Source organism: Xyrauchen texanus, chromosome 13, assembly GCF_025860055.1.
Source record: "Xyrauchen texanus isolate HMW12.3.18 chromosome 13, RBS_HiC_50CHRs, whole genome shotgun sequence".
Taxonomy (NCBI): domain Eukaryota; kingdom Metazoa; phylum Chordata; class Actinopteri; order Cypriniformes; family Catostomidae; genus Xyrauchen; species Xyrauchen texanus.
The window spans coordinates 16,280,138-16,301,138 of NC_068288.1; the positions used below are offsets into that span (position 1 = coordinate 16,280,138).

The 21,001-nt window shown below is 35.9% G+C and overlaps 1 protein-coding gene across 2 annotated transcripts in view; it reads left to right on the top strand.

Annotated features, from left to right (window-relative positions):
* rptor (regulatory associated protein of MTOR, complex 1) overlaps positions 1-21,001 on the top strand; it is a 287,332-nt gene that overhangs the window by 209,118 nt on the left and 57,213 nt on the right. For both annotated transcript variants that reach the window (XM_052141047.1, XM_052141048.1), the window contains exon 22: positions 13,959-14,077. In XM_052141047.1, the coding sequence (XP_051997007.1) occupies positions 13,959-14,077 (119 nt within the window). The remainder of the gene's footprint in view (positions 1-13,958; positions 14,078-21,001) is intronic.

Sequence of the window (21,001 nt, forward strand, 5' to 3'; positions counted from 1 at the left end):
AAGACACGCCAGTCTATTGCATACTGTGGCAACTCAACCCTACCAGTACAGTAGTTCTGAGAGTAATATTAGTCCTCTCAATACCCCTGAGAGAACAAAGGTTATGTGAGAACTAGGGGTGTAAAACACTCATCAATGCTTTGTGGAGCATCATTCTGGCAAATAAATTAATGAACCTAAAAATCGATTGTAAGCACTAAGGTAATAACCACTCTTTATTATTGCTTATCCAAAATGCTTACAACCTATTTTCATTATAAAAATTCTCAAAATTCACATATACTTCAAACGCAAGCATGAAGGTAAAAGCTGGTGTAACTATGGTGTGAATTGTCCCTCCAATTACATGTTTATTCAACATATTTTTGAAAATTATTATTAATAAATCATGAACAGATTTCACATTTTACAATGTATTGCATAATTTATTGAATAATTGTAAACGTATTCAGATGATATCATTGCCAGAGCAAATATTGACAATTAAGTGAGGATTCATTTTATCCGTCTATGAGAGAATCAGGTTCAGTAGTTTACATGAATCAATACACCAAACCATGTTTTATGACACCTCTAATATATAATTTGTTCATTAATCTCACTTAAATCTTGACCAGAGGGCTCATAGCAGGGATCACATGACAAACACAGACCAACTGCAATATGATGAACTGGAATGAGGTCAAAGCTTTAACAGGAATTACACACTGGGACATATTAGATATGCTGGCATCATTTCTGACATACTTTCTGTGTCACATTAACCCATATTTAAAACGAACAGCACACATTTCCAGAAGGTTGGTGTGATGCCTGCTTTACAGTCTTAAATGTTCACAAAGACATTATAGTGAACTTTTGAAAGACCCACTTCATTAACTCTTTTCTGTATTATATAATTCTGTCATTTACTTAACCTCATGCCATTCAAAATCTGTATGACTTTCTTTCCTGCAACTCAAATTTAACAGAATGTCAAAACTGCTCTTTTCCATAAAATGAAGGTGGAAGGGAACTGTGACTCACAACCAGCTTTGAGTGAGAAACAGACAGTAATTTAAGTCTTATATTATGCTAGATATGATGTTGATGACGTCAGATGTCAAAGTTTCTTGTTTGTTTGATGACCCTGGCATGTCTGTCCCAATCCCCATTCATTTTTGTTGGATGAAAAGGTGCAGCTTAGGCATTTTGCAATAAATGTTAATCTATGTTCCTATTCCTCAAACTTCAGTTCTTGACACTATTTTATGTTAGTTATTTTGCTTAAGATGGTCACTGTGATTTGGTTGTATCTAATGAATTTGCTAGTTTTGTTCTGGTACAGTGTTTTAGTGTGGTGAGAGTTAGTAGATGTTTGTGAAATAGCTCAAGACCACCTAAAGAGAGCGGATTGGTTTCTAATGGCTTTATGATGATGCTTGAGCAGAGGTTACTGAGTTTTAGATGTTTCCAGAATTTGCTTGTTATTTTTTTTAATAATTAGTGGATATTTGCCTTATTCTACCTTGTAGGATTTGTTATGTGCTGGTTTATTTTTAGTATATTTTACAGAATTCTACATGCAGAGTCTGAATTGGATTATCAGTGGACCCCAATCCTCACTGCCATACAGGGCATTTGGCTCAATCACAGATTCTAAAGGTTTAACCAAATTGTACCAGGTATCTCTATAGGACGTTGACATTTGAGGGCGTAGAAGACCCTGTGGGCTTTATCTCTGTTATCTCTCGTTCATTGCTGGGTTTAAGTTTCCAGTGTAGGGTTGCAACTAATGATTATTTGAACGATTATTCTGCAATTATTGCAAAAATCAATCATTAGCTCTTATCTGATTATTCAGCTTGTGGCCCAACTTAAAAGGTTGTATTAAACATGCTTACTTACTAACCCCTAACTCTACCTAACTCTGACCCCCTAACCTAATCCTAAGAGAACAAAATAATTATTTTAAAACACCTCTACATGACATTCACTGTATTAAAGGGAAAAAAATACTTTTTATTAAGTTTAATTCAGGAAAGACATTCACTGCAAAAAATCCTATTGTTATCAAGTGCTTTTGTCTGGTTTTCCATTTAAAATGGTCTAAAAATCCTTAAAACAAGATACATTTACTTGAGAAGCAAAATATAAGATGTTAGGAATTGCTTTTAGAAAAAAGATCCTGAATAAAAGTATATTTTGTATATACGTGTAATTATTTCACTTGGTTATACTTCTGGAAGTACAGTAAAGACAAAATATACTTTTATTCAGGATCTTTTCTCTAAAAGCAAGTCTAAATATCTTATATGCAGCTTCACAGGTGAATTCATCTTTTTTTTTTTTTTAAAGGATTTTTAGATATTTTTTTAATATTTTCATTTTTTATATTATATTCAACATTCTCAGATAACAGTTTTTTCTTTTGCATTATAGCTGCTAAAGAAAATGTACATTGTTTTAAAGGAGTTTTAGATATTTATATTGGAAAACAAGTCAAAACAAAAACAAATAAAAAACAAAGACTACCCTCTCTCACATTTCTATTCAATTTAATCCATCTTTACCTCACAAAAAAACAAACTCTCTCTTATTAATAAAGCAGCAAATTGCCAATTTTCTTCACAATAAGAGACACAGTGACGCATATATTATGATTCAATAATTTGCAAGCCATCACGTTATTATTTAGCTGCATGAAGCATCTGCGCTCGAGGGACAAGCACACAGAGTGTGCCTCATCCGGGTGTAGTTCGCACAACTCATAGAAGAGGCACTTACTGCACAGAGAAATGCCACTTTCAGAGTTTGTAGTTATTTACATGATCTGCTTCTGTATTATTTTCAAGTTACCCTCTTGAAATTGTCGTGATGAAGTCTTAAATTTATTATAACACAAAATAACTTCCCCATGTTGCTACTCACACAAATGCCTTTGTATTTATTAAGGTCAAATGTATCTCCATTTTAAAGATGGGTGTTACCAGTCCTATATTCCAGATGTCAGGGGAGTAACCTACACTTAGAATCAAATTGAATAATTTCAGAATGGTCAACTGGAATTTAGTACTGGTATATTTTAACATTTAATTTAATAACCATATAACCCTATGGACACACTGGTTGAGCTCCAGAGATCATATGTGGAGATGGGAGAAATTTGCTGAAGGACAACCATCAATGCAACACTCCACTGATCTGGGCTTTATGGCAGAGTGGCCAGACAAAAGCCTCTCCTCAGTGCAAGACTCAAAAAGCACCTAAAGAACTCAGTCTCGGAGAAACAAGATTCTCTTATCTAATGAAACGAAGATTGATCCATTTGGCCTCAATTCCAAGCGTCATGAGGAAACCAGGCACTACTCATCACTTGCGCAACACAATCCCAACAGTGAAGCATGGTGGTGGTAACATCATGCTATGGGGGTGTTTTCAGTGGCAGGGACTGGGATGCTGTTCAGGGTTGAAGGAAAGCTGAATGCAACAGGAGATATCCTTAATAAAAACCTGGTCCAGAGCACTCAGACTGGGCCAAAGGTTCACATTCCAACAGGACAATGACCCTAAGCACTCAGCCAAGACAACAAAGAGTGGCTTAAGGACAACTCTGGGAATGTCTTTGAATGGCCCAGCCACAGCCCAGACTTGAACCCAATCAAACTTCCCTGAAGAGACCTGAAAATGGCTGTCCACCGACAGTACCAATCCAAATTTAATTTGGATTGGTCAGATTTTTATCTGTATAGCACTTTTCACAACACACATAATTTCAAAGCAGCTTTACGGAAAATCATACTTTAACAGAAAATGAAACTGCAATATCTATAAAGTCTAAACATCATTGTTTAGTTTGATTAAATATGATTGTAAATTGTGTATAAAAATAAATCATTAAATAGTTAAATAATCATTGTATTTAGAACCCCAGTGAGCAAGCCGAAGGTGACTGTGGCAAGGAACATAAAACTCCATAAGATGTTGGTTAAATGGAGAAAAATAACCTTGGAAGAAACCAGGCTCACTGTTGGGGCCAGGTCCCCTCTGGCTAAACAGCATAAATATAATGCCAATATTAGTTATTTGTGTGCAGTGTAAGTCATTGTTTAAAATGTGTTTAGGGCCAGTGTTTAAACAAAGATTTTGTATGAATTGTAAGATTAATGACTTAATGTCTTTTAAGTCCATCCTGGATTAACCTGCAGAAATTCATATAGATGCATTGACCTTTGCTAGTTAGCTGATGAAGCTTTTTGTTGGCATTTAATTGATAGTCTGTGTATTCCATTTCAAGAGTGCAGTTCCTCAATAAACAAAGGTGATGCAGGCAGAGATCAATGAGGTGCTTCAAAGTTCAACCGGCAGGTCATTTCGGTGAGGTCCAAGGTTCAGGCAGTGGCATATGAAGTATCCAATGTCTTACAGTTGGAGTTGACATCAGTTCATCCTCTGAAGTCCATCATAAAAGACTGAAGTGATGTCTGGCTAGCACAGGCTGTAGTTTGTCATCTTCACTCAGCAACACCAAGCAGGAATGGAGCTGGATATGAATCCCTAGGTTGAGACAGAGAAACAAATAGAATACAATTAGCATAGATGCCATTCAATTTATTGCAAAGTTTAGATTATGAGAAATGTCTCTAATAAATGTTTCTGGTTCTGACAGACTTAACTAAAGCAGCCTAATTGTGAGTTGATGGATAAATTAGGTATATGCTGGCTAAAGAGATGAGTCTTTATTCTAGACTTAAACTGAGTGAGTGTGTCTGTGTCCTGAACAGTTTTAGGGAGAGTATTCCATAGTTTGGAAGACAAATAGGAAAAGAATCTACCTCCTTTTGTGGGTTTTTGATATTCTAGGAGCTATTAACAGGCCAGTTTTTTGTGATTGTAATGAACATGGTGGAATATAGCTTGATAGAAGGTCACTGTAGAGCTAGACCATTAAAAGTTTTGTATTTCAAAATGAATACGAAATGTAATAGGTAGCCAGTGTAACAATGATAAAATGTGGCTAATATGATCATATTTCTTGGTTTTAGTCAGCACTCTGGCAGCTGCATTTTGAACCAAAATATGTTTATTTATTGAAATTGCAGTACATCCTCCCAGTAATGCATTACAATAATCTAGTCTTGAGGTCATGAACACATTAATTTGTTTTTCGTCATCAGCAACAGAGCATGGGTCGTAACTTAGCAATATTTCTGAGATGGAAGAATGCTGTTCTACAAATATTGGAAATTTGATTTTCAAAGGACATAAGTTCTTCACTGTAGAATACAACTTAAAAGTACATCCATCGAGAGACAAATCATTTTTAGCTGTTTTTTATTTTTAGCTGAAGTTTTTGGTCCAATAATTAGTACATCTGTTTTGTCTGAATTGAGTATAAGGAAATCTTTGAATTCATTGATACACTCTGCTAATTTGGAGAACTGTGAAATTTTGTTGGGTTTAGAAGAAATATAAAATTGGGTATCATCATCATAACAGTGTAAATTTCGATTCCTGATAATGTCTCCCAGTGAAGCATATATAAGGAGAAAAGCAGAGGCCCTAAAGCTGATCCCTGTGGCAATCTATACTTGACTTTTGATTTGACAATTCTTCATTTATACATACAAAGTGGTAATAGTCTGATAAATAGGACCTGAACCATGCTATTGAAAGTCCACTAATGTCAACGTAGTTCTCCAACCTATTCAAGAAAATGTCATGATCTACAGTGCCCTCCACAATTATTGGCACCCCTGTTTAAGATGTGGTCGAGGACTTCTTAAAATTCTCCCTTTTTTTTTAAACAACATAGAACCCAAATGCAAAAAAAGAGAAAAATCCAACCTTTTATTTAAGAACATTACTTTGGTGGTAAAAAAAATCACACATTTAGAAAAAAAAAATCATGTGTCCCACAATTATTGGCACCCCTAACAATTCCGCTGAAAAATGTAATTGATTTATTTTTAAATATATTTTTCTGTAGTTGCTAAAGTTGGTCAGGGTATCTAGGAACTTTGAATTAGTAATTCATGACTTCCTGTTTCCCTGGGGTATAAATATAACGTGACACAGAGGCCTAATTCTCTTACCCATTTGTCAACATGGCAAAGACAAGAGAACACACCATTCAAGTAAGGCAGATGTGTGTCGACCTTCATAAGTCAGGCAATGGCTACAAGAAAATAGCCACTCATCTTAACTTGCCCGTATCTGCAGTCAGAGGAATCATTAAGAAGTTTAAAACAACTGGAACAGTGACAAACAAGGCTGGAAGAGGTCCCAAGTTTATCTTGCCACAACGCACAGTGAGGAGGATGGTAAGAGAAGTAAAAAAAAGTCCTAAGCTCACTGTCACAGAATTGCATCAAAGAGTGGCATCTTGGGGTCACAAAGTCTCCAAAACAACCATCCGACGCTCTCTACATGCCAACAAGCTGTTTGGGAGGCATGCAAGGAAAAAGCCTTTTCTCACTAACACTCACAAACGTAAACGTCTGGAGTTTGCTAAGCGGCACTGGGACTTCAACTGGGATCATATGCTTTGGTCAGATGAGACTAAGATTGAGCTTTTTGGCAACAAACACTGTGGGTCTGGCGTAAAACAAAAGATGAATATGCCGAAAAGCACCTCATGCCCACCGTGAAGTATGGTGGAGGATCTGTGATGCTGTGGGCCTGTTTCTCTTCCAAAGGCCCTGGGAACCTTGTTAGGGTGCATGGCATTATGAACGCTTTGAACTACCAGGACATTTTAAATAAAAACCTGATGGCCTCTGCCAGAAAGCTGAAGATGGTTCGTCATTGGGTCTTTCAGCAGGATAATGATCCAAAACATGTGGCAAAATCTACACAAAAATGGTTCAGCAGTCACAAACTGAAGGACCTCCCATGGCCATCTCAGTCCCCAGACCTCAATCCAATCGAAAACCTGTGGGGCAAGCTAAAGAGGAGAGTGCATAAGAGAGGACCCAGGACACTGGATGATCTAGAAAGATTGTGCAAAGAAGAATGGTCAAAGATCCCTCTCTTTGTGTTCTCCAATCTTGTGAAATGTTATAGGAGGAGATTAAGAGCTGTCTTGTTGGCAAAAGGGGGTTGTCCAAAGTATTAACATAAGGGGTGCCAATAATTGTGGCACACATGATTTCAAGTTATTTTTTTTTCTAAATGTGTTTTTTTTTTTTTTTTTACCACCAAAGTAATGTACTTAAATAAAAGGTTGGATTTTTCTCTCTTTTTTTTTGCATTTGGGTTCTATGTTGTTTAAAAAAAAAAAAAGGAGAATTTTTAGAAGTCCTCGACCACATCTTAAACAGGGGTGCCAATAATTGTGGAGGGCACTGTATGGTGTCGAAGGCAGCACTAAGATCTAAAAGCACTAGAAGAGAAATGCAGCTGCAAGTCATTTGTAACTCTGATAAGTGCAGTGTCTGTACTGTGATCGGGCCCAAATCCTCACTGAAATTGTTCATATATACCATTTCTCTGTAGAAATGAACAGAGTTGGGAGGACACTACCTTTTCTAGTATTTTCAACATAAATGGGAGATTTTAAATCTGTCAATAATTAGCCGATTCACCAGGATCAAGCTGTGGCTGATTATTGAGGATAATAAGCTCCTAAGGATAGCGAGGAATTAATAATATTAAGAGGTTTACAGGGAATACCTCTTTTAAGCGCTTAGTTGGTATTGGATCTAACATGTTGTGGCTTTTTTTTTTTATGTTTTGTTAGCTTATCATGAACTATGACAGCTATATATTGAAGTTGCTCATGAGGGAAAATTATTATTCTGAGGTGCTTTGAAAGTTGTTTTCATAATTCAAATTTTATTTCTAATGATTTCTATTTTATATATAAAGAAAATCATTACTATTGTGCTGCCTTGGAATATCCGGTTCAGTCGAGACTTTTTTCCTAACCAATTTAGCTACAGTAATAAATAAGCACGTAGGATTGTTGTGGTTATTTTCTATGAGTTTACTAAAATATGCTGACCTGGCAGCTTTTAGTGCCTGTCTGTAGCTACAGACACTATTCTTCCATGCAACTCTAATACCTCTAATTTTGTATTCTTTCACTTGCGCTCTATTTTCTGAGCTGCTCTCTTGAGAGCATGAGTGTGATCATTGAACCATGGTGCAAGGTTTTTCCTTTCATTTTCTTTTATCAAAGGGGGCCACACTATCAAGAGTGCTAGAGAAGACTGTTTTTTTATTTTCTGTTATTACATCAAGTTCTTCTAGACTTTTTGGCGTAATGACTATGTGACACAAATCTGGAAGTTTATTATTGAAGTTATCTTTGGTGGTCAAAAGAATAGTTCTACCTGAATGATAAAATACGTTTTTCGCTTTGTCATTATGAGGTATGGAGTGTAGATTGATGTGGAAAAAAAATTATTTAAAGTATTTCAGTATAAGGCTGCAACACAACAAAATGTGAAAAAAATAAATGAAGGGGTCTGAATACGTAATGCACTGTACATCACAATCAGTTTACACTCATAAAAGCATGACAAGCAATATAAGCTTCAACTACCAGACAACATATCCAAGCATTATAACAGGTAAATAATTTTACATTTAAACATTTAAACATTCATCCTGTTAAATATAACGCTGTTAGTGAAACTCACAAACCGAACTCAGAGCACAGCTGTTCTGTATATAACACATAATCAAAGCACAAGATGGAATTCATGTGTATCGATTATAGAACCCCTCTGCTAAAGCACTGTAGTATTAGACTTGTGTGTGTATACAAGTATGTGTAATACACTACAGATCAGAGTGGCGCACATACGAGACTGCGGCTACATATTTCTAAGTGTGCTCGAAAGTGAAATGGTGATTGGTCAGTCACTAACTTCTGAATAGAGCATGAAAGATAAGATGAGTTGAAAATGGACTCTGAAAGAGATTTGGTCTGTCATCCGCAGCCACACCCATTAATGATAATAAACTATTTGCAACTTTACCTGGCTGTAATATCTGCATGTTAGCTCACTAATACCATAGACAGTTTTATTTAATTAACGGTGAGGACAGAAACTGTGATCGCAGTTAAAATACAATTAATTGTGCAGCCCTACTCTGTTATTTGGATCTCTGTGTTTTTGATCAGACATCATTTTGATTTTTTTTTTACAAATCTTATGACAATCTTGATCAAACCAATTTTTTGATATATGATTTTGTCCAGTTTTCATTTTCAATTTGTATTCAATTCAACTGTTTTGCAGATTTTTCAAATATATAATTTATGTCTTTGACAGACAGATTGACTTCTTTAGTGTGAGCATAGGTGGTATCCAGAAAGTTATCTAAGAATTGTTGAATTGTTTGGCTGCTTTTAGCTTGCTTTCTCTATTCAGTCTCTTAAATCGCTCACTCTTTCTTTTCTTACATTTTGCATCATGTTTTGCGCTGGTAAGCCCATTGGTTTTAGATCAGTTATACCCTTTTGTCATTTTGAGGTAAGATCGAGAGTTCATGATGAGATGAACTGAAATGAGGTGCATTTGTGAAAAGGCAACACAACTCATAAACCTAGTTTATGTATTTGATTCACAGATTTTGTTTATCTAAATGCATTTTTAAACTGCACATTCATTAAATTTCCATCTCTGAATCTCATGTCTTCAAATATTTCACACTTTCTTTTACGATTCATTAAAAAAAAAAGGATTCTATCGCCACGCTCTAACGAACTGGGTGGTATATTTTTCGTCATGCTTTATTTGTATCCATTGTTTTCATTTCCACTTAAATTATAGTTAAGATCTGTAATGGATTTGACAATATGGGCTACAATTGAAGTTAGTAAACATTTAAAGAACTAAAATTTAAGTAATATATATTAATGCGGTTAAAAGTTAAAAGTAAGTAATCTTTTTCAAACTTTAAGATACCAAGTCATAGTCCAGTAAAAATATTGTAATGTTTGGTATTTTTAATGTGATATATACTTACAGTGCATCCGGAAATTATTCTCAGTGCTTCACTTTTTCCACATTTTGTTATGTTACAGCCTTATTCCAAAATTGATTAAATTAATTATTTTCCTCAAAATTCTACAAACAATACCCCATAATGACAATGTGAAAGAAGTTTGTTTAAAATCTTTGCAAATTTATTAAAAATACAAAACTAAAAAAATCACATGTACATAAGTATTCAATAATGAATTTAATACATTTTGGAATAAGGCTGTAACATAACAAAATGCAGAAAAAGTGAAGCGCTGTGAATACTTTCCGGATGCACTGTATAAGAATAAATGTTTTTAAAATCTGTAAATGACAGAACATTTTTAGTTATGCAATTTCTACTGTTTTCCCATTCTTATGGCCACTGTCATTGTTTTCTGTCTTTCATCATTACACACAAGTCTTTCTCTTTATGCTCTATTTTCTCTTTGTCTTCTCCCCTTTGCACCTCTGAGTTATATCACACACTATACTCACCACACCAGGGCCTCACAAACATCTTCAATTAATGTATCTCCTCTGATCCTCCATCAACTCATTCTCTGCTCATTTCCTCCTCTTCTTCCTCCTCCTCTTCCAGTTTTTTTGTATCAGCTCCAGTGACTAATGCATATCAAGTCTTTCCTACAGTCCTTACCCAACCTCCAGAAGAGAAGCTGTGCTTTGCATACAGAAATCAGCAGCCAGGCATTGGAGTAAACCGAGTCCAGGGTTCATAGCACTTGACTGTTACTATGGTTACTGTTGGATTTAGTTTGAAACGAAGTGGCAGATTATTGAATTTGCAGGATATATGACAACCGGAAGTGAAATATATTTTTTTTGTGTGTTTAGTTTGCGATATGTTTGCAATGAGTAATAGGTACAATATTATAACAGATCAAACCAGTGGAGCATCTGGACATTAAAATTCCAGTTAAGTTATAGTCAGGACTGCTTGTATTTTCTGCTCTGATCTACATGTTTCTCCATTGCTGATGCACGGACTCCTTGAGAGCATTGTTTAACATTGAAAGAATATTATAATAATACACTGCTGTGGTTAGGAAAATATTTTGTCAGTGTTATAAAACTCCAGCATCCTAATGGGTCCATTTATCAGTGAGTTTTTTGAACTGTTTGCAGGTTTCGACAGCAAACCACTGCAGTCCTGTTGAATATTTTATGAGCCCATCTGTAGAGGATAAAAGCTCTGTTTGCCTCAGCCAATAAAAATAAAGGAGTGTGGCAGAGCCCCGCCCTCTCCCTTCACCATATTATACTCCTATGAGTATGTCATATGAACATATTACAGTGTCCTGTGGTGACATTTGGGTGGTTGTAGGTTTGCATTACATCTTTGCATTTGGCAGACCAAAGCAACTTAGCATTCTCGGCTGCAGGAATTTAAGTGCATTTTATTTTATTTGTTTTTTTATTATTTTAATTTAATTTACATTTAGTTATTTATTGAATTCACCGATCAGCACTAACATTAAACCAACTGCCTAATATTGTGTAGGTCCCCCTTGTGCTGCCAAAATGGCACCAACCTGCTTCTCAGAATAGCATTCTGAGATGCTATTCTTCTCACCACAATTGAGCGGTTATCTCTGTTACTATAGATACAAACCAGCACTTCTGGCCCCAACAATCGTCCATGCAATTATCTAATCAGCCAATCGCGTGGCAGCAGTGCATAAAATCATGCAGGTACGGTTCAGGGGCTTCAGTTTATGTTCACATCAACCATCAGAATGGGGAAAAAATGTGATCTCAGTGATTTGGACCGTGACATGATGGTTGGTGTTAGATGGGCTGGTTTGAGTAATTCTGTAACTGCTGATCTCCAGGGATCTTTACACACAACAGTCTCTAGAATTTACCAAAAACAAAAAACATCCAGTGAGGGGCAGTTCTGTGGATGGAAACGGCTTGTTGAAGTGAGAGGTCAACAGAGAATGGCCAAACTGGTTCGAACTGACAAATTCCACGGTAACTCAGATAAACACTCTGTACAGTTGTGGTGAGAAGAATAGCATCTCAGAATGCTATTCTGTGATGTGGCTTGGCACTGTTTTGGCAGCACGAGGGGGATCTACACCATATTAGGCAGGTGGTTTTAATGTTGCGGCTGATCGGTGTAAATTGTTTTTTTTTCCCCAGGTTTTTCCTAGCTGCAGATTTTAATTTTGCTTTATTGCTTTATTTTTTATTTATTAGTATTAATGTTAGTTGTGAGGGTCAGAAAGTTATTTATTATCTTTTAGATCAGTGAGCATCTGTTCTCCACACCTGCTGTTATTGTGTGGATAAAGAAAAGTGAACAGAGAGCGAGGTGGAGGAGGCATCCCTGGAGATTGTGTTCATGAAGCGCTTTGGATCGAGCGAGCGTTAAGATGGCAGACACACACCATGCATGCAAATGATGTTGGGCTCCACTCTCACACACTCGCACAGCACCATGGGGAAAGCATACACTCATTCTGCATCACAAATGTGTTCATCTGCCTGATGGGCTCTTGACATTCACTTACACACACACACACACACACACACACACACTGCAGCCTACTTAACTTCCAACGCCTGATATGGCCTCTTGACGGATACACATATGCACACTTTGCAGATGTGCCCAGTCTTATAATGAGTTGGGTGTGGCACCCCAACATAAATGATAGAATGGCCTTCTTGATCACCTGAGGGGTACATATCAGTGCAGAGTGAACTAGTGACTGAAATAAGGGGTGACATGCTGCAGACAGCGATAGAATGAAAATGCATGAGAATCGAGAGAAGGGGAAAGAGGGAAAAAACTCTACAAAAGATTGATAATGTCAGCTGCAGTTGGCTGTGATCTCCAGGGACAGGAGAGAAAATGTCAGATTGAAATCAACGTATTTCCTGCTTCTGAAATCATGTAATTTCCACTCAAGTCAATGACACATTGATAACCGCAATGTCAGCTACTATTGAAAGATGGATGAGATCGTCTCATTACTATCATGTACATCAATAAATCTCTTTTCATTGGAACAGGGAGGAAAAGTAATTAGTGACCTTATTGACTGCACTCCTTAATTGCATTCAACTGTTGTTGTTTTTTTAGTTTTCTTGAATTGCCCTTAATTGTCCCGTAAAAACAGGTGCGAGTAAATAATCAAGGAAGTCTTCAGTGTTAACATATATTCTTTGTCAAATTCAGAATTATGCATGGTACTATAATAATACAATTGTATTAATTAAGTATCTTGGTTTATCATGTAAATGCAATTTTATTTTTAAATATAACTTAAACATAAGTACTGTGGTAAACAGCTGCCCCAAATGTATTTCGACACTTAACACTTTAAAATGCCTTAAAGTCATTGCATTAGATACAACATATCCAATTGAAATGTATAATTTCTACTAGACTAGACTTAATTCTTTATTTTTCCAATTAATTTTAACCAACTGATCTCGAAAAGGTGATTTCACTTTCATTTCAGTTCCTTTCAAGTTCCCACATGTGTCCTCGCAGAGTGACCACAGGTGTAGTTCATCACATTATGGACATGAAATTTTTTCAAAATGAATCCAAATATTTATTGTTTCCTTTAATTTTGTTATTGAAAACTGTATTTGTGGTATAGTATATATATATATATATATATATATATATATATATATATATATATATATATATATATATATATATATATATATATCATTTAAAAAATATATATATATATATATATATATATATATATATATTGTATATACACACACACACTACACATTTATAATATGTATATATATAATATACCGTGGTACCCTGGCAGAACGTTTTGTAAGGAATGTCACAGAGAGTATCTGAACTTCAATTCACAACTCCAATCTGATGTTTCTACACAAATCTATACTGTCATTAACTGAATTTACATTATGCTTAATTTCTTAAATGAATGTAATTGAAATTAAACTAACACAATGTGTTTGTGTGCATTCCCTTTTCAGGTGTGTCTTTTAACAGCGTATATACTCAGATTTGGAGGGTGTTACTACATCTTGCAGCTGATCCATTTCCAGATGTGTCTGATCTGGCCATGAAGGTTCTCAATAGCATTGCATACAAGGTACAGACGGTACTTTTCCCTCCTTACCTGTACCCCATATCACTGTGCTCACATATTCAGTGTTTATATCTATATATATTTTATATATACAGTGCTGTTAAAAAGTATTTACCTACAGTATTTATGTGTATTTTTCACACTAAATTATTTTAGGTCTTCAAAAGAGATATACACAAACACTTTCAGTTATTTGAGATCATTCTTTCACAATGCTGTGGTGGAATTTTGGTCCTCTGTTCTTCACAGAACTGCTTTAGTTTAGGCACTTTGGAGGGTTTTCTAGCATGAACTGCCTGTTTAATGTCCTGCCACAGCATCTTAAAATGGTTCAAGTCAGGACTTTTACTAGGCCACTCCAAAACTTTAATTTAGCTTCTTTTGAGCCATTCAGTGGTTGACTTACTCCTATACTTTGGATCATTGTGTTGCTGCATAATCCAGTTGCGCTTGAGCTTCAACTCACGGACTGATGACCAGGCATTCTTCTTTCTGATTTTCTGGTAGAGAGCAGAATTCATGTTTTCTTCAATTATTGCAAGTCACCCTGGCCCTGAAGCAGCAAAGCATCCCCACTAGGGCTGGGATGATTCATCGACGTCATCGATTACAGAAATACGTCGAGTTGCATAACATGTGTCGGTGCGTCGCAATGGAATAATTAAAATGGCAGCGCCTGGTTTAAGCATGGATTCCCCGAAGAACAAATTGCAGCTAAAAAACTTGCCCATGGTGATCTAAAGCGTGGGAGTATTTTAGCCGGAGACCCAACGATGTGGTGCTGTGTAAGATATGTAATTTGGAAGTGGCTTATCAAAGTCGTACAACCGCCATGAACGAACATTTGAAGCGAAAGCATCCCGGAGCGCTTGTCAAGACAGGAGCGCATCGTAATTCCTGTTCACGTTTTGTCACCACCCAAACATGATATAGTATTACAACACGTGTTTCTGTTAGTAGTAGTCACTTAAAATATATTTTCTAAATGTTTCCTCATCTAAAAGTAATTTCTGCACCGCTGCTAACGTAACTTTACACCATGTGTCATCTAATTATGTTATTTGGCCGTTTTATATTTTCTGTTTACTTTAACGGCCATGCAGCCCTCTACATTGCGAGTAAATTTCTCACTATGCGACCAAAAACGTCTGATATTAGCCACTGGCAAGTCAATTTTAACATTTCACTCGCCAGTGAGCGTGGAGGAAAAACCACTTGTGTCTCATTCACTTGAACTCCAAATATCTCGGGGAACCGCACCACGGATGTCACGAGCAGTTCTCTTGAGAGTATGTGAAGATGAACCACTTCTCAAGCGCTCTGATGAGCACGCTGTCTACAGAGGCGTGCGCAAAACTCCAGCGAAAATATAAACAAGGTATAAACAGATTTGTTTTGTGAACGCAAAGCGCTCCAGTTTCACTTTACAGCCATGTAATGTAAAATGTCCTTGGTCATTGTGGGTTTATTCAAGCAGTGTTAACATGCAGTGAGACAAAGGAGATGCTCTATTTCTGTGGAGATGATAAAATGCAAGAAACAGAAAAAGTCTTCCTTCATGAGAAATATGGGCTTGTGAGTTAATCAGAGAGCCTTAAAATAATGTGTGAAAGTGAAGAATTTAATGCGGAAATATTTTACTGTTGCATAATATAATATATAATATAATATAATAGCTATACAGGTTAGCTGGGTTACAAAAGAAGGAAAAGAAAAGAAAACTTTGAAAGTCCAATGGATCAAAAGTAAATTGGACAAATAAGAGAGATATATTTGAGTTATTTAGACATATTTTGATAATTAAAATATTATTTTAATTATTTTATAATTTTATTTGACTGTCATTCATACGTTTTTGAAGTCTGAAAAGGAAATCATATACTATTATTTTATTATATGACCCGAGCTAAATTTGTATAAATGACTTTGTATAGTAATTAATCATCATATTCGTGAAACACCTAAAACAGACAATTATTCATCATAGTCCTAAAACAGTAATCATAGACATAATCACAATAATTGGTTTGACAATTAATTGTCAGCCAAATTTCACAATCATGACCCCTAATTTTCATTATTAGGTTCCTACCTTGTGAATTGTTTTGTTACAAATGTTTCTTTTACTGTGAGTTGATTAAAAATGCACAAGTTTTAGTTATTCCTGTTAGAAAAACATTTGTTTTACTCAAATTGCACAAATTGTACTGTAAAATAATTTTATGTTGGACTGCTAAACTCGAGGTTGCACAATGTTTTGATATTCTTCCTGAAATTGACTTGAATTTTACATTTTAATTTATTTTGTTGTTGGATTCCTAAATGTAGATTGCGCATTCCTTTTATTCTAATTGAACAAGTTCTTACTTAAAATCCCTCCAAAATAAAATTAATCTACATTTAATCTACATTTAGCAATCCAACAACAAAATAAAAGAAACAAATGGAATATCAAAACATTGTGCAACCTCGAATTTAGCAGTCCAACATAAAATCTCTCCAAAATAAAATTAATGTTGGACTGTAAAATGGAGATTACCAGTTAAGACAGGGCTATTTTTGTTGCAGAATAATGCCCTGCATTGCACACTTTGTTTCTTGTACATTTGTTTTTGTTTAAGTGAAGATTATTTATTAAAATATTGAAATATTAATGAGACAAGTTTTTTTATATTTATTTTGGGTTAATTAATTGTTATATTAATCAAGAAATGATTATACAAAAACCTTTAGAAAAATCGGCAAATTAGTCATTAGATTAATCGACTAATCAAAAATAATCGTTAGATTAATCGATAAAAACATTATCGTTTGGTGCAGCCCTAATCCCCACACCATCACACTACCACCATCATGCTTGACCATAGATATGATGTTCTTTTTTGTGGGATTCTGTGTTTGATTTACACCAGATGTAACGGGACACCTGTCTTCTAAACCATTCCACTTTTGACTCAACAATCTACAGAATATTCTCCCAAAAGGTTTGAGGATCATCAAGATGTGTTTTGGCAAAATTCAGATAAGCCTTAATGTTCTTCTGGGTTAGCAGTGTTTTTTGCCTCACCACTCTTCCATGGATGGCATTTTTGGCCAGTGTCTTTCAGATAGTGGAGTCAAGAACAGTGACTTTATTGGTGCAAGAGAGGCCTGCAGTACCATGAATGTTGTCCTTGGGGTTTTTTGTGACATCCAGGATGAGTTATCGCTGTGCTATTGGAGGAATTTTAGAAGGTCGGCCACTTCAGGGAAGGTTCACGACTGTGCCAAGGTTTATCCATTTGGAGATAATGGCTCTCATTGTGGTTTTTGGAGTACCATAGACTTTGAAAAAGCTTTGTAACCCTTCCCACACTGATGTATTTCAATCACCATTTTCCTCAACATTTCTGGAATTTCTTTAGACCTTAGCATAGTGTACTACTAGGTGAGACCTTTTAGCCAACTTCATGCTGCTGAAAAAGTTTTAGTTTGATTTGATTGAACTGGGCTGGCAGTAATCAGGTCTGGGTGTGTCTAGTCCAGTTGAACCCCTTTATGAATGCAGTTTCATAGATTTTATGTTTACTGCACTTTGCATGAAGTTAATTAATAAATAAAATTATCATTGGTATTATTTTTTTAAACATCCTCACTAGACAACATTTTTCACAACTGCCTTTAGTAACTAAGGGAGCAAATACTTTTTTTCACACAGGCCCAGTTGGTATTGGATAACTTTTCTGCTTCAATAAATGACATTATCATTTAAATACAGTATTTTGTGTTTACTCAGATTACCTTTGTTTTATGTTAGATTTTGTTTGAATGTTTGAAACAATTTAGTTTGATATATCTGCAAAAACAGAAGAAATACTTTTTCACAGCACTGTATATTTAGTGTTGTTTTATTTATGTTTCGAACTTGGCTGTGATTCCTAGATCATTTTGTGTATTATAAAATAGAAACAAGAGGCAGAAGCAGGTTTGTGTAAATTCACTTACAATAATTGTACCATGTTTTTGGCATGTACACCTTGGAGTACCATGTAAAAACCTTACTGTACAAGTTTAAGGCAGTTGTGAAAAATGTTGTCTAGTGAGGATGTTTTAAAAAATAATACCAATGATAATTGTATTTATTAATTAACTTCATGCAAAGTGCAGTAAACATAAAAAACAAAATTAATATTTGGTGCATCCCATGCGTTAAAACAGCACCAATTATCCTAGCTACACTTGCGCACATTTTTTCAAGGTTGTTGGCAGATAAGATGTTCCAAGCATCTTTGAGATCTCGACACAGTTCAATGTATTTAAGATGTCTCAATTCCTTCTGTCTCAATGTAATCCCAAACTGAATCAATGATGTTGAGATCTGGGCTCTGTGGGTGCCATCTGTTGCAGGACTCCTTGTTCTAATTTAATTATATTCTGTTTGCAATAGGGATGCTTGGAAATATAAAATTAATGTATTCCTATGTACACACTGAACAGAAAATGTAAAATAACCATCTTAATACTTTTTTTTTGTGTGTGTGAACAATATAATGTCTAAGAACTTTCCTCAGTACTGTAAATACAGAATCACAAACACAGTTTAAAACACAGTGACTTCTGAGGTCTCAGAGTAATCTCTGTTGCATTTCTCTACTTAATGTTATCTTGGGGAGATGGGGAGTTCTTCTCACTCGATCCAGAGCCATTTACTGCAGGACAACATTCTGATGCCTCTAATGCAGCTTTGGGTTTTCAAAGAGTGTGACCATGCATGGATCCCTTGTTCCTTCAACAGATTGAAGGTGGTTGCTATATTATAAAGACCATGCACCCCACTTCTGCCCTGTTGTTTTACTTCTGCTGCCAGCTCTGCATAATGTCATCCTTTGATCTTGTGTGCTTTGCCATTATTCCTTTCATGGCACTGTGAATTTGACAATGTGCATGGACTAGAGCTGTTTCCCAAAAGCATTCTGAGCTTAATAGATCGTAGAAACAATTGGCGCCAATGGTCTCTACGATCATCTTAAGCTTGCGATGCTTTTGGGAAATGCAGCACTGAACACTAAGTTCTACTTAAGCTTGGTGGTAGCAGTCTTCTGAGTAAAGATGATATATTTATGATCATCTTCCAGTCACAGGCCATATTTAACTGTCGGTTTTATAGCTTAGGAATGCGATTTGCTGTCTTTTTCTTCTTGGATTAATGCCATTGGTCTCAGTGTGTTGGTTATTCTTGGTCAAGGAGTTGGTTGGCATCCACTTGATTAAGATTTCTGCTACCATCCTTTCCAAGACCTGGTTGAGACGCTACGTATACCCACCAAGGTTTAGGCTGTGTTTGAAGCTCATCAGGGTGTGTTTGTGGGTTGCTGCAGTAGGACAGAAGGCATGGATTCAGTCTTCGCCAAACCAATGATGAGTTTTTTTGGCAAGGGAAGCACATGCTCTGATAATGAAGCTGAGCCTGAATATGAATATGGTGATCTTTCAGTGCATGGTATTTACAAGTGGTGCTGGTCATTTCAGAACTGGACTGCTTCAATGCTCCATTGGCCAGCCTTCCAGCTAGCATGATTAAGCCTCTGCAGTCGATCCAGTATGTGACTTCAAAACTTCGTGAGCTGCCTTGCTTTCTTCTACGTACATAGGCAGCTGTCTTCTATGGCAGCATCCTTACTGAAACAATGCCTCATAAGAGAGCAGTTTTGAATGCTCTACATAGGCGGCAGTTCGGCACATCATTTAAATAGCGCTACTCACGTGCAGCACATGGGAGACTCTATTCACAACTGATTTCAATACAGGTGATGCAAGGGATATGATGATATCATCTAATGAGCATAAATGCACACAGACATTTTGGGTAAAATAGTCAGTTTTGTATCATATTAAACTGTTATTTATCAATACTTTTCAGTATTTAACGGATTATAAGTATATTTATAATAGAAATTTCTCTAAATTCGTCCGCTGTCTTTGATATTATAATTTTTTTTTCTGCTGAGCTCATCACGGTGCATTCTGGGATTGCTTACCCATGGAAGGATACATACAATGCTACCTTAGAATTTGGCCAAAACGGGATGTTTTAAGGGGCAGCATAATAAAGATACCTGACTTGCATATATCGCAGATAGCATATATATAGTGACAGCCATTAGCGGTGGGTGTTCGTGAGCTGTGCCATCTTGGTCACCGATGCTCTCGTGCAAATTCCAGCTGCTGGAGCGGCGAGTTTGTGTTTGTCACAGTGTGAGCATCGGAGTTTGCTGTTTGTTTGTTTTTTTGTTTGTTTTTTTTTTTCAAATGTAGAACGGTCAGTTTCTGCTACTCTCATCTCCCCGCAACTTTTAAGTGCATTATATTTTTAAAGTGTAACACCCATCCACTGACATACAGATGCAGTCTTGGTTTATTACAATAACACTTTATATTTGGGTGAATTAGAAACCAGAACTTCTAAAAACTAGTCGCAAAAAGTTACCACTTGACCAATCAGTCATGATTCATGATTAAATTGCTGATCTATGTGTTCATCTACTAACAAAATCCCAAGACTGATAGTGGCAGACGTAGAGATTAAATCACCATATAATGTGAATAACTATTTTAGTGATTGACTAGGTCATTAAGAATGACTGTATCAAAAAGGTGATTTAAAATAATCTCTGTTTGTGCATAAAATTGTTTGTATTCATGAGTTTCGCAGCACTGCCACCCAAAGTACTGTTTTCCTAGTTTATTTTTATTTAGAACTAACTTTGTGTTAATGTTCCCTTTCAAATGGCTTATTCCAGCTGTTACAAAGTCGATAGGCCAACAGGATTTTATTAGCAGAATAACATTGGATATGCATGCATTCTTCATCCATGCGTACACTTAAATAAAAATGAGTCCTGTATAATGTGGTGTTTTTTCCTGATTGACAGTTTTATGTCAAGCTAA